The following is an 11,823-nucleotide window of genomic DNA, read 5'->3' on the forward strand; positions in this document are numbered from 1 at the left end:
AGTACTACTACTGGTTGTTATTTATTCAATGTGTATACTGCCCTTCATCCACCCTCCTGCTCTGAAATGGCTTATCTGAATTGTTCTGTTTTCACAGACGTCTCCAGTTTTAAGAGACTTCTTGGAACGGATGTTAACACGAGACCCGTTAGAGCGAGCAACAGCCCAGGAACTCCTTGATCACCCCTTTTTGCTTCAGACGGGACTTCCAGAGTGTCTGGTGCCCCTTATTCAGCGGTATAGGAAACGGACCTCCACCTGCTGACCCCAAACTTAAGAAGCACCTAGTATATCATAGCGTTCGAATGCAGTCTTTCTCTCGGAGTTATCAGATCAAGGGCAGCCTGGCCCTGCAAACATGGCTTGGAACTTGTCAGCGAGAGGGAATTTTCACCATCTTGAGCTGCTTTTTAATGTTTACCTTTTTCTCTTTTTCATTGCTGAAGACAATCAAAAGCTGGACTCCTCCAAGTCTTAATATATATATATTGTGAAGCTTCTGGGATAGTTCCTATTTCAGGAGTATGTTTGGTGTTTGTAAGAAGATTTTCGCCACTTGATTTGTACATACCTGCAGACCTCCAGAGACTTCATCTACTGACTGCGCTGGAACAACATTCCTCTCGCAGGATGGTATTTGTTCTTTAAAACACATTTGGAGGTAGACGTCCTTACTTTAACCTGAAAACAGGCTTCTCCAACTTGGTGCCCTTTAGATGATTTGGATTGTGATGGCTGGGGCTGATGAGAGATGGGAGTCCAAATCATCTGGATGGCATAAGCTTGGCAATGGGCTTCCCTAAAGCAATCGCCTCATCTCACATATGGGCTACTTGATCCTCTTACAAAAGACTTGTCTACCTTGTTTCCTTTCAAATCATTTCCCCAGGACTTTCTTTCTTTCTACAGTTGGGACTAATATGGGGCCTGTGGCTTTTCAAATCTTAAGAATGGTCTGTCATTTCACAATCTTACTCCAGCTGGCAAGCAGCGCTTCATGGCAGACATTTCTCCAGAGATGCTGGAACCTGATGCTTGAAACTCCACAGCATGTAAACACAGTGCCTTCTCCAGCGAAGACTGGAAGTAGAAGGCAGCACAAGGGTTGTCCCGATAAGAACTTCAGTTTGCTCATATCAAGGCCCCTCTGAGTACACTGGAATTGACCAAGGATACGGCCTTGAGGCAGCTGCTGGGTGGTGTTTTTCACCAGCTCTGAATTCTGTAGCAAGGTCAATAAAATGCTGAAGCTCTCCCATTCCACTGAACCATGTTTGTTTTGCCAGTGAGAATGTTAAGACTCTACCTACCTCCTATGTTGTTGAGAATAGGGGAAATGCATGGAACAGAGTTTAAATGTGTGCTCATGGTTCTATAATCTCCTGGATGTAGGTGGACCACTTCTAATATTCTTATCTAAGGTCGATGCAGAAATTTTATATGGTTAAGTCTTATCTGTGTAATGTCCAGATCAGTTGGCACCGATTAGTTTAGGTTGTGTTATGTGTGTTACTGTGTGGAGCATAGTTGTAACATAACTGGAATTCAGTTTTGTGATACATTTGAGTTATGGAAAGTGGGGAGGGGTAGGTTGGAGGGGGGTCAGGTGTCACTTCTACCGCCTCAGAATCTGCCCTTACACAATCCACCAAGTGGTAAACATATGAAAACGTGTAAAAACAGCAACAACAAAAAACTTGAAATATTGTGGGGAGAGCTTGTTGTAAAATATGTCTGTATGTTCCAGGAATCCTGTGCAAAAAACTCCCAGGTTTCTTTCTTCCTTCTTTTTAACTTAATTATCTGAAACAAATATTTCTCCTTTCCGTGAGTTGTTTGCATTTGTTGTTTTAAATTAAAACACAATTTTGATTATTCATAAACCCATTGCAATGTTGAAATGTTTTTGAAAAATGCGTTTATCCTTATTCCAAAGTGCTCCACAGAGTTCCTAACTCAAGAGTTTAAAAACTTGCCACAGAAAGTTTCAGGCCTATAAACTTGACAGACAAATCAGTGACCCAAATGAGTTCCATGTAGTTTTAGTCAAGAATGGCCAACAAGGCAGTGAGGGGTGTGTGAAATCCATTTGGCCAATAGTGCTTTATTATGGAAGTGGATGGCAGTAATGAGGCACAGGTACAGCCCTGCCATTTGAAAGGGCAGGGATCTTCAAAAAAGGGCCCCCTGGACCGAGGTATGATCCTATTGTTTTACTCTGGAGGCAAGGGAATATAGGTTCTGCAGATGCCTCACTCCATTATAGATCCTGAAGATCTATTTGTTTGTTTTTAATTGGAACAATATATAGAAGCAGCACTACTTTAAAAAGAGCATGCAGCTTTTTTTACGGAAAATCCCCACCCCACCCGCCAGCAGTTAACAACCACAAAATACAAGTTTCTGTAACTCAATGTTCTCTTATTCTTCTGAAGATGTGTCAGATGCCAAGAAGCTTCTCTGGCTGCACAAACACAGAAAAAACACAGAGCACAACCTAGCAAAAGCATTTCATGGCAAACACCATGTAAATCAGTGGAACTCCTTTGTTTTCAGTGGCCTTCGTCACACAACTACCTTACTAGAATGTGCCTATAAATCATTTGTACAGAAACATAAAAGTTTGAATTTAAACTACAAAATCCAACCCAAGTAGCAGACAATGGGCACCATCTTCTGAAAATAAAAAAGGCTTGTGACTAGGGGTGGGGGAGACATTCAATTCACCTAGCTTTTAGAGCCAAATTTGCACTTTCTGAAACGGTATGAAGACCAGAACACAGCCATCCTTTGAAATTTGCATCTATCCAAATTTTGCAATACAGTTCTCCAATTAAACAATCTGTACAAAAGTGCATAAAAATGAGTGTGCTGAAAAATAACATAAATGCGTCTTACAAGAAATCGCTTGCAGAAATGTGCACCTTAGTCAAAAGTGCAGACCAAAATTTGTTTATTAGGAGAAATTTGCACTAAAATGCTGAAGGGAAAAAATCACAAATTGCTGCAGAAATGTGGATAACCTGAATTTAAGATTGGAAAAGTATGGAACAGAGAGAAATGAAATGGACAGATCCTTCCATTCATACTTGTGACTGATGAAAACAAAAAGTAATCCCAAAATGAATATGGAGGTTACTCTGCCACTGAATTCCTAAAAGGGAGGGGGTGTCATTTCTGAGGACACATAATCTGATTGTATTATTTATTTTATTTATTAAATTTATATATTTCCCTTTATCTGAAGATCTCGGAGCAGTTCACAAGATAAATATACAGGATAAAAGCACAAAATAAATAGTTATAACCAAAACAAAACAATAACCTCCTCTTCCTACAACACATTTAAAGGCTGTGGAATATTAATCCGCCAAAGTAGACAGGGGGAAATGTTTACTCAGCAATGGATTCCTTAGAAAGAAAGAGCCATACAATTAGCAAGAAACTAGTTTTATTGCATTCTGTAGAAGGTCAGCTTGATAAGCTACATAACCCTTTACCAGAACAAACCAACATTTGAAAGAAGAAAATTCTGAGTCCATCCTGCTGTAAACACAATGTGCTTTTAAAAAAGAGAAACAAAAGGAACAAGTCACAGTCTTTGTAGACAACAGAAGTTCAACACTGAATGCATACAAGTGAGAGCATCTGCCAGTAAATAAAGCCAGTATGTTGGAACAGTGGGTATGGAACTGACATTGTGTTATTGCTACACACTGCATTTTGCACTCAGTATCCCTTTTAATGGCCTGGATCAAAGCTTTACAATGTGTTTCTGAATTGTGCAGTCAATGCTACTAAAATGCAACTCCTAGAATCCTGGCTCTAAGAAATTCATAGATGGGGATCAGCTGCAGACTCATCAGATGGACACCAATGCAGCTTCAACACTCTTTCTGAAGTGGAAAACCGTACTACTACAATTTACAAAGATGTTATGAAAGGAAAATGAAAGAAAATGATCATGCACTATTATCTAAACTGCTAATAATTTTCCAAGTTAGTATGTGCTTTTCAAGTGCACTGCCCTCCTATCTTCAAAAACTTAACCACCATGTGTGTGTTTTTAAAGTATTGGCAATAAAAAATCAATCCCAGTTTAAATCTGACATCTCAAAACAAAAAAACAGGTAGCAAGTGATGTAGCAGACAGACCCCCCTGCCTGAGAGTCCAGGAGAGCTGCTGCCAGACAGTAAGGCTGCAATGCTAAACCATGTCTAACCAGAAATGAGTACTGTTGAATTCAGTGGGCCTGAGAAATCCAGGATTGGATTCCCCAATGTAATTTTCTTTTGTTAAAAGCTGTTCGAAGAAACAGAATTTGGATTGGAGTTGTTATACCAGGGAAGGTGGGTTAACCTTCCACAACAACAATAAATAAATAAATATCTGAATACATTAACAACCACCTAATAAATAATATACTATTAACTAACAAAAAAAAAAATGTAAATAAAGCAATAACACCAACAACGTGTTCCAATAACTCATCCAGTTGAAACTGGGATGCGGGTGGCGATGTGGTCTAAATCACTGAGCCTCTTTGGGCTTGCCGATTAGAAGGTTGGTGGTTCAAATCCCCACAATGGGGTGAGCTCCTGTTGCTCTGTCTCTGCTTCTGCCAACTTCGCAGTTCAAAAGCACGCCAGTGCAAGTAGATAAATAGGTACCACTGCAGCAGGAAGGTAAACGGCATTTCCGTGCACTCTGACTTCCGTCACAGTGTCCTGTTGCGCCAGAAGCGGTTTAGTCATGCTGGTCGCATGACCAGAAAGCTGTCTGGTCAAAGCTGTGGACAAATGCCAGCTCCCTCAGCCTGAAAGTGAGATAAGCTCCGCAACCCCATAGTCGCTGTTAACTGGACTTTACTGTCCAGGGGTCCTTTACCTTCCCTTAACTTTACCTTCCCTTTACCTTAGTCACAGAAGGGGGCTGGGGAGACAGGGACAATACAGTATGAGCCCTTATCATTTCCCCCCTCTGTGGCTAAATAACAGCTGATCTGATCACACAACTCCCATTTCACACCTTGTTTGTCCTTCGTTACTTTCAGAGTTCATGCAGTGTCACTAAATAAATAAAACTTGAACAAAAAATGCCACAAAAAGTGAAAGGCCACAAACATCCCAACGCACTCCACTGAAATCATTTCAGGCAAATGCGGCATCTAGTTACAAATAAATTTCTATCTTATTAAGGCTTGCTGGATTCAAAGACAATGTACACGAGTGCAATTCCATTTAGATAAAGAAATCCACACAGATATAAGTGGACACGAAAGCATCTCCTAAGAATCAGACATGGTGCAAAATCTTCTTCAGAAGCCCTTACAGAAACTGCCATGAAAATGTAGCAATCTGGACATCATATTGACACTTTTGTTCTTTACCAAAATGACCACTGATCCATTTCACTCATTACAGAAAGAAGCATACTCAGAAAATGCAAAAATTTTATTTTGCTGTCATGCCCTGAACTGACCTTTCAGCACTTTTAGCCAGGTTCACCATTAGTTTTACTTGGCTGTTCTCTGTATACTTACTATACAGAGATAGGTTACCAATATTTTTTTTTCATAGCTGGAAGATATTAGGGTTTGACAAAATGGTACTTTGTCATCCATGGATTAGGCTCCTGAGATTTTCCACCCGCACATTTTGCAAGATTTGCCCCCAAACGGTACATAAATTCTTGAGATGGGCAAAGATAGCTCTGGCAACAACACTCCAGTCGGGCAACGGAAACTGATGAATGTTGTAGGTGACAATGACATTTTGTGCTTTTAGGTTGATTTTAAAGGAAGTACACTTCGACCCTCTTCCTGAAATCGACGAGACCCTTACGCCCAATCATTCTAGAACATTCTTGACTAGAGAAAGCAGTAAATCACCATTCATCGCACCTTATTACAGTGCACATTGCTACTTGTTTCAACTAAATAAATGCTAACACCTGTGCTGTTCAACGAAATCGGGAGAGCCTCGGGATGTGCGGAGGCGCTCCGAATCCGCCCGCGGGCAACGATGCAATGGTCCAAATGGTCGCTGACAAAGCGGCCGACAAGTCGGAACCCGACGACGAAGGCTGGATCCGCGGGCAGAAGCAACGCCTGCGAGGCGAAGTGGGAGCTGGCCGCGCCGAGGGGACGCGCGCTTCCCGCCCTCGCCGCCTAGTAGCCAAGCAGGCTCTGGCAGTCGGGCGCCGTGGCCCTGCGGATCAGCGGGCGGCCTCGCAGCGAGGCGCCCCCTCTCCCCGCCTCGGAGCCATGCTGCGCTGCGGCGGCGTCTGGGCCCCGCTGCTGCTGCTGCTGCTCCTCGTCGTCGTCCTCCTGCTCCCGCCTGTGAGCGCCGCCGTCCCCGCGAGGCGACCGAGGGGCCGTCGGGCCGTCGCCGGGGGCCGCCGCCGCCGGCTCGGGCAGCTCAAGGATCAAGGCTCCGGAGGCCCGCAGCGCCCTCACGCAGCGCCCGTGGCCCTCGCTGGCGGCCAGCTGCAGCGCGGTGCGGCCAGAGCGGTCGGCGCGCTCGAGGCAGAGGCCGAGGCGGCGGAAGGAGCGCAGCAGCCACTCGACGACGGGCGCGCGGCCTTGCCAGGCGGCGTACATGAGCGGGTTCCAGCCTCGCGAGTCGGCCGCGTCCGGGTCGGCGCCGTACTGGACCAGCAGCTTGGTGACGTCCAGGTAGCCCCGCTCGCAGGCCAGGCTCAGCGCGCTGCGCCCGGCGTCGTCGCGCAGGTCGACGGCGGCGCGGCGCTCCAGCAGCAGCCGGGCGAAGGCCAGTCGCCACGCGGGGTCCTTGAGCGCCACGGCGTGCATGAGCGGCGTGCGCCCGCGGTCGGCTCGGCAGTCCACGATGGTGCCGTCCACGGCGTCCAGCACGAAGCGCGCCAGGTGCAGGCGGCCCGCGCTCATGGCCTCCAGGAAAGTGCGCGTCGACGCCCCCGGGCCCAGGTCCCGCGGCCGCAGCATGGCTTGCTGCTCGTACCCCGCGCGGCTCATGGCCCGACGGCGACTCGAGGCGCCGGCTACCCGGAGCCGCTTTATAACCTCGCCTCAAGTCGCCATGGCGATCGCCGCCTTGGAGTGTCAGGAGAGAGAGAGAGAGCCACGGAGGCACCTCCGCTCTCCGATTTGCGCGCTGGGGCGGCGGGCGGCGGGGCTGGGTCGTCGAGGGTTCCCGGAGCCCCTCCAGCTCCTCCCCGCCCACCTCGAATAAGGCAGGGCAATGTCGTGCGCTCGATACGCTGTCCTTGTTATTAGTGTGCTTTCAATGGTGTGACGTGTGACTGGTTCAAGGTGGCAGGTCCATATCTCCATTGGCTGACTGTGACAACAGTCTAAAAACCGAAGAACACTGGAATGGTATTTGTCCTATAGATATGCGGGGAATTACGGTATTTTTTTTGAAGCAAGACACGCGTGGTGTTCTCCGATTTGTGAAATCCTTCAGGGAGGGAGGAAGACGTGAAAATAATAATAATAAAATAAATAAATAGAGTTGGAAGGTACCTAAAGGATAATCAAGTCCAGCCCCCTGGAAAATGACTTGGGGGATCCTTATGCCCCAACTTTTTCAGGGCTCAGGGTTATACCATTGATAGTGTGTGGTTCCATGGACAGAATCTATCTGCACAACACTTGATAGTTCTTATCACGGGGTGAAGAAGGTCTGAACTGTGACTTTTGACCACTATTTTGTTAAGGTGATGTGAAGACGCTCTGGGTGGCTGTAAAGTTACAGTCATCAACTGTGCATGTGTGAATTCACCCTTTGTTCCTGCATGAGCTTGTCAGAGGATCAGATGTGTGTATATGCAGTACATTCAGTTCCTGTAGCCCACGCACCTCCTGCGGGTCTTTTGCTCTCGACTTTCCTGCAGGGCAGATGGTTAGTAACAATACTGGGATCAGTGCAAGAAGGGGTGTATCCACAATCCAAAGTGGTCCACGATTGCCCTGACTGCCTTGTACTTACCTCCTCCTGCAGGTGCTCCTGGATGCCTGCAGCAAATGCACCATCCTAGGTGAAATCTTCATATCCTTTCATATGACCTCAAAGTCAGTGGTTTACAGGGGAGGCTGTACACACCTTCTGCTGTGTGTTGTGAAATGCAGCAAACACAGAGGAACCAGCCCAGAGTTGCATTCATTTCATCTCTATGCTGCCTTCTCAAAAATTCTGCTTTTGCAGCATTCAGGTTTTGCAGCCTGAACATTTATTTATTTATTTCCATCCATTTATGAATGGCTTCATATGAAAGTAATTGAAGCAATTTAACAATTAAAACCATTTCATACATAAAAAGAATTAAGGCATAAATCTCTCTATAAGAGACTGGGTGAACCACTCTCCTGGCCCACCCATTCTGGCAGGTGAAAAGGAGCCCATTTCTGATGATGGCTCCCAAGCTTTGTAACCAGCTTCCCACTGTTGTGAGGCAGATCCATGAGCTTCTGGAGTTTCTGGACTACAACTCCCATCAGCCCCAGCCAGCATGGCCATGTTAGAATTCCTGCTCCGTGACTGCAGTCATGGGACTGTTGTCTTTCATATGACAATGTATGTTTTGACTCCACAGAGTGGGAAGTGATGGAGACAGGATGTTTGTGTTACTGTCTTCGATGAAGTGGGACTATTTCCTTTGTTCATTCCCTTTGCTGACTGATGCTAGAGAGAGAGGGAGCCATGTTGCAGTTCTCCATGTATGTTTATATGTAAATAAAGTAGATTAGCCAAAATGCTGAGTTGCTGAGGTCGGTTACACAAACTGTGAACACTGCGGATCCCTAAGTGTGCCGGTGTCTGTTGGCATTGGTCGCTGTGATGTTCGGGCTGAAGAAATCTTTTGAAGCTCCCGAACGAAAGACCAGGAGGGAGAGAACATGCAAGTCGGGCATGTGTCTCTGCCAGGGTCCTACTCAAGTGTAGGATGAGCTCCTGACAGGCCAATGGTCAGGGATGACAGGAGTCGTAGTCCACCAACACTGAAGGGTACCACATTGGCTACCCCTGCCTTAGGTTAAGGCAGAAATTCAAGCTGTTTTGCAAGTAGTAGTGTAGTTTTATTTTAGTGATGAATCCAGCATAAATTGAATCTATCTGTCAATTATCTGGCTTACAGAAAGTACACAAAACTCATGTCAGGAAGCGAGATGTCATGGGTGTTGGGGAGCATGGCTAGGCAACACCAGCTGCTGGCATGAGTTTGCAGCTTGAGTCAGGCAGTGGACCCACCTCTGAACATCAGAGCCCTGTGCTCTTACTGCCAGCCAAGTTGCCAATGGCAAACTTACCCACGAGGTCTAGAAACTGTTTTTTTAATTTTAAAGAAGAACTGAGGTTTTCCCTTGTTCTCTGTCCCCTGCTAGATTCAGCAGGAACCTCCACATGCATGGTAATCTACCAACTCAGTGGGAGCCCCTGTATGTTAGGTGCTGCATTTTCCTCTTTAATCATTGTTTCTAAGGGCCAAGCAACACCATCCCACCAGCAAGCAGATGTTGTGCCGCTGCTGCCAGACAGCTTTTCCCTGTGTCAAGAACCAGCTCCAGCAGCCGGATACTCATGACAGGTGTGCAGTGCCTGTTGGTGAATTCTTAGCTCTGCGCCCACCAGCTTTCAGCACATGACTGCAGTCAGATGCAAAGGGATGCTTGTGGTAGGATGCTAAAGGCCAGAGGTCACCACTAGCATCAGATGCAGGACCTTTTAGGGTGAATTGGTGGAGCCCACATGCTGAGCAGCACCTGGCAGGGTCCTGTGACTTGGACCAACATACCAGGGATGAAAACATTTTAAAAATAGTGTTCTAGCCATTCTTATTAAGGCTATGCTTTGGAGACTTTCAGGCTTCAGTTCTATACACTGGGAGTAAACTACACTGAACGCAGCAGGCATGTAAAGGATTGTACTGTGAGTGCCTGGAGCATGAGAACAGTGTCAGCATCACATCAATTCTGGTGGGCCAGCATTCAAAATTGGCCAGGTATCAGGTGCCTATAAGCCACATGGGACCAAGTGAGGCTGCCTGGGCACCAAGGTGGCGCCTGACGTCTCCACCATCTGGAGGTGCATGCCTGGGGATCCTTGGATCTTGTTTTCACACACTAGTAACACATCCTGTAGAATTCTATCCATTATATTTTATCCCCACAATCGGAACAAATTTCAGGAACCTAAAGGTTGTATTGAAAAATACGACTTTTGAGCTGACTGGCCCCCAAATGACAACTAGACATTCTGTTTTGGCAACTGTAACCCTGGTTTAAGGAGCCATTTGGTGCCTAGCTTATATATATGAGTTTCTAACGCTGCAGTGGGTATTTTTCTGGGCATTTGCTTTTGGCGTTTTGGTTGCCTGACTCTCCGCACTGCTTGAAAAGTCTCCTCGCAGCAATAGCTTCTGCTTAAGGCATCTGTTTCTGGCTCCTTACTGGTGTTTGTAAAGCTCTTGGAGAAAGTGTCATGGAAATAATTACGAGGAAGTTAATAAGCCAGCAATCAGGTGAGGTGCCTTCTGCTCCTTTCCAGCCTGCTACAAAACAAACTATAGCAACCTTTCTGTCTATGAAGGTGGGGGGGGGGGGGAGAAAAGAGGATAAATTGCTGTTTGCATATTTCTCCTGCCTATAGAGTTGGCCTATTAGGGAACAATCTTGTGCTCACTGGGAGGATGGAAGAGGAGGATATAGGGTGCTGTGGATCCCTCACTTAGCCAGCCACCACTGGGACCCTTCCTGCTGCTGCAGCAGAAAGCTGTGCTTGTGGTGGAGTCCAGAACAAAACATGTTGGGGGAGGTGGTTGATCTGAAGAACAGTCACTTCCCCCCCCCCCCCCGCAAAACCATTGACCAGCTTTGAAGCTGGTATAATTAAGAATGAACTAGTTGCCATCCGAGGGACGCAGGTGGTGCTGTGGGTTAAAGCCTCAGCGCCTAGGACTTGCCGATCGAAAGGTCGGCGGTTCGAATCCCTGCGGCGGGGTACGCTCCCACTGCTCGGTCCCAGCGCCTGCCAACCTAGCAGTTCGAAAGCACCTCCGGGTGCAAGTAGATAAATAGGGACCGCTTACCAGCGGGAAGGTAAACGGCGTTTCCGTGTGCAGCTCTGGCTCGCCAGAGCAGCGATGTCACGCTGGCCACGTGACCCGGAAGTGTCTCCGGACAGCGCTGTCCCCTGGCCTCTTGAGTGAGATGGGCGCACAACCCCAGAGTCTGTCAAGACTGGCCCGTACGGGCAGGGGTACCTTTACCTTTACCTTTACCTTTAGTTGCCATCCACCCTATGGGGCAGCAGGGCGATGGATCCAGTGGTTGCTGCACCATGTATCCTCTCCAATCCAGGCAGGTGAGATTGCTCTGTGCATTTGCAAATTAGGATACAATATGAATACACCGCGCATATGCACTTGAACACACAAAATATTGGGTGTCGTAGAATCCATAGGATTGTATGTAGCGTTGGAAGGATCCACGAGGGTAATCTAGTCCAACCCCTGCAATACATTCAAGTAAGATTTACTCAAGGGCAGACCCCCTGAAATGAATGAATGAGTAGTTAGAAATTCAGACCCTAGGACCTGAGAGACCAGGGTTCAAACCCTCACTTAGCTATGAAGGCCACTGAGTGACCTGGGGCCAGTCGCTGCCTCTCAGCCTAACCTACCTCACAGGGTTGTTGTGGAGATTAATTTGGAGGGGGAATCATGTACGCCCCCTTGAGCTTCTTGAAGAATATAAAGTGATCAATCAGTAAGTCAGTCTATTATTTCCAATGGATCTACTCTAAATAAATGCCACCTATAGTGTCTTGTGATTAGTTCTTGCA

At 46.7% G+C, this 11,823-nt stretch overlaps 2 protein-coding genes across 11 annotated transcripts in view; one reads left to right on the forward strand and one right to left on the reverse strand.

The window, feature by feature from the left end:
• The window catches only part of LOC310847078 (serine/threonine-protein kinase PAK 6-like), a 45,541-nt gene extending 43,658 nt beyond the window's left edge, over positions 1–1,883 (forward strand). For all 10 annotated transcript variants that reach the window (XM_083744541.1, XM_083744548.1, XM_083744546.1 and 7 more), the window contains one exon: positions 98–1,883. In XM_083744541.1, coding sequence (XP_083600667.1) covers positions 98–265 — 168 coding nt within the window. In that variant the 3' untranslated portion in view covers positions 266–1,883. The remainder of the gene's footprint in view (positions 1–97) is intronic.
• Positions 1,884–3,434: 1,551 nt separating this feature from the next.
• Positions 3,435–10,511, reverse strand: ANKRD63 (ankyrin repeat domain 63). Its single transcript, XM_083745517.1, has one exon. The coding sequence runs from the start codon at positions 6,993–6,995 to the stop codon at positions 6,171–6,173; it is 825 nt and encodes a 274-aa protein (XP_083601643.1). The 5' UTR covers positions 6,996–10,511; the 3' UTR covers positions 3,435–6,170.
• Between the last annotated feature and the right edge of the window lie 1,312 nt (positions 10,512–11,823).

The sequence above is a fragment of the Podarcis gaigeae genome, assembly GCF_964106915.1.
Source record: "Podarcis gaigeae genome assembly, chromosome: 1".
NCBI classification, from domain to species: Eukaryota; Metazoa; Chordata; class Lepidosauria; order Squamata; family Lacertidae; genus Podarcis; species Podarcis gaigeae.

Coding starts and splice junctions, on each gene's coding strand:
- ANKRD63 (XM_083745517.1), bottom strand. CDS start 6,995: ATGAGCCGCGCGGGGTACGAGCAGCAAGCCATGCTGCGGCCGCGGGAC.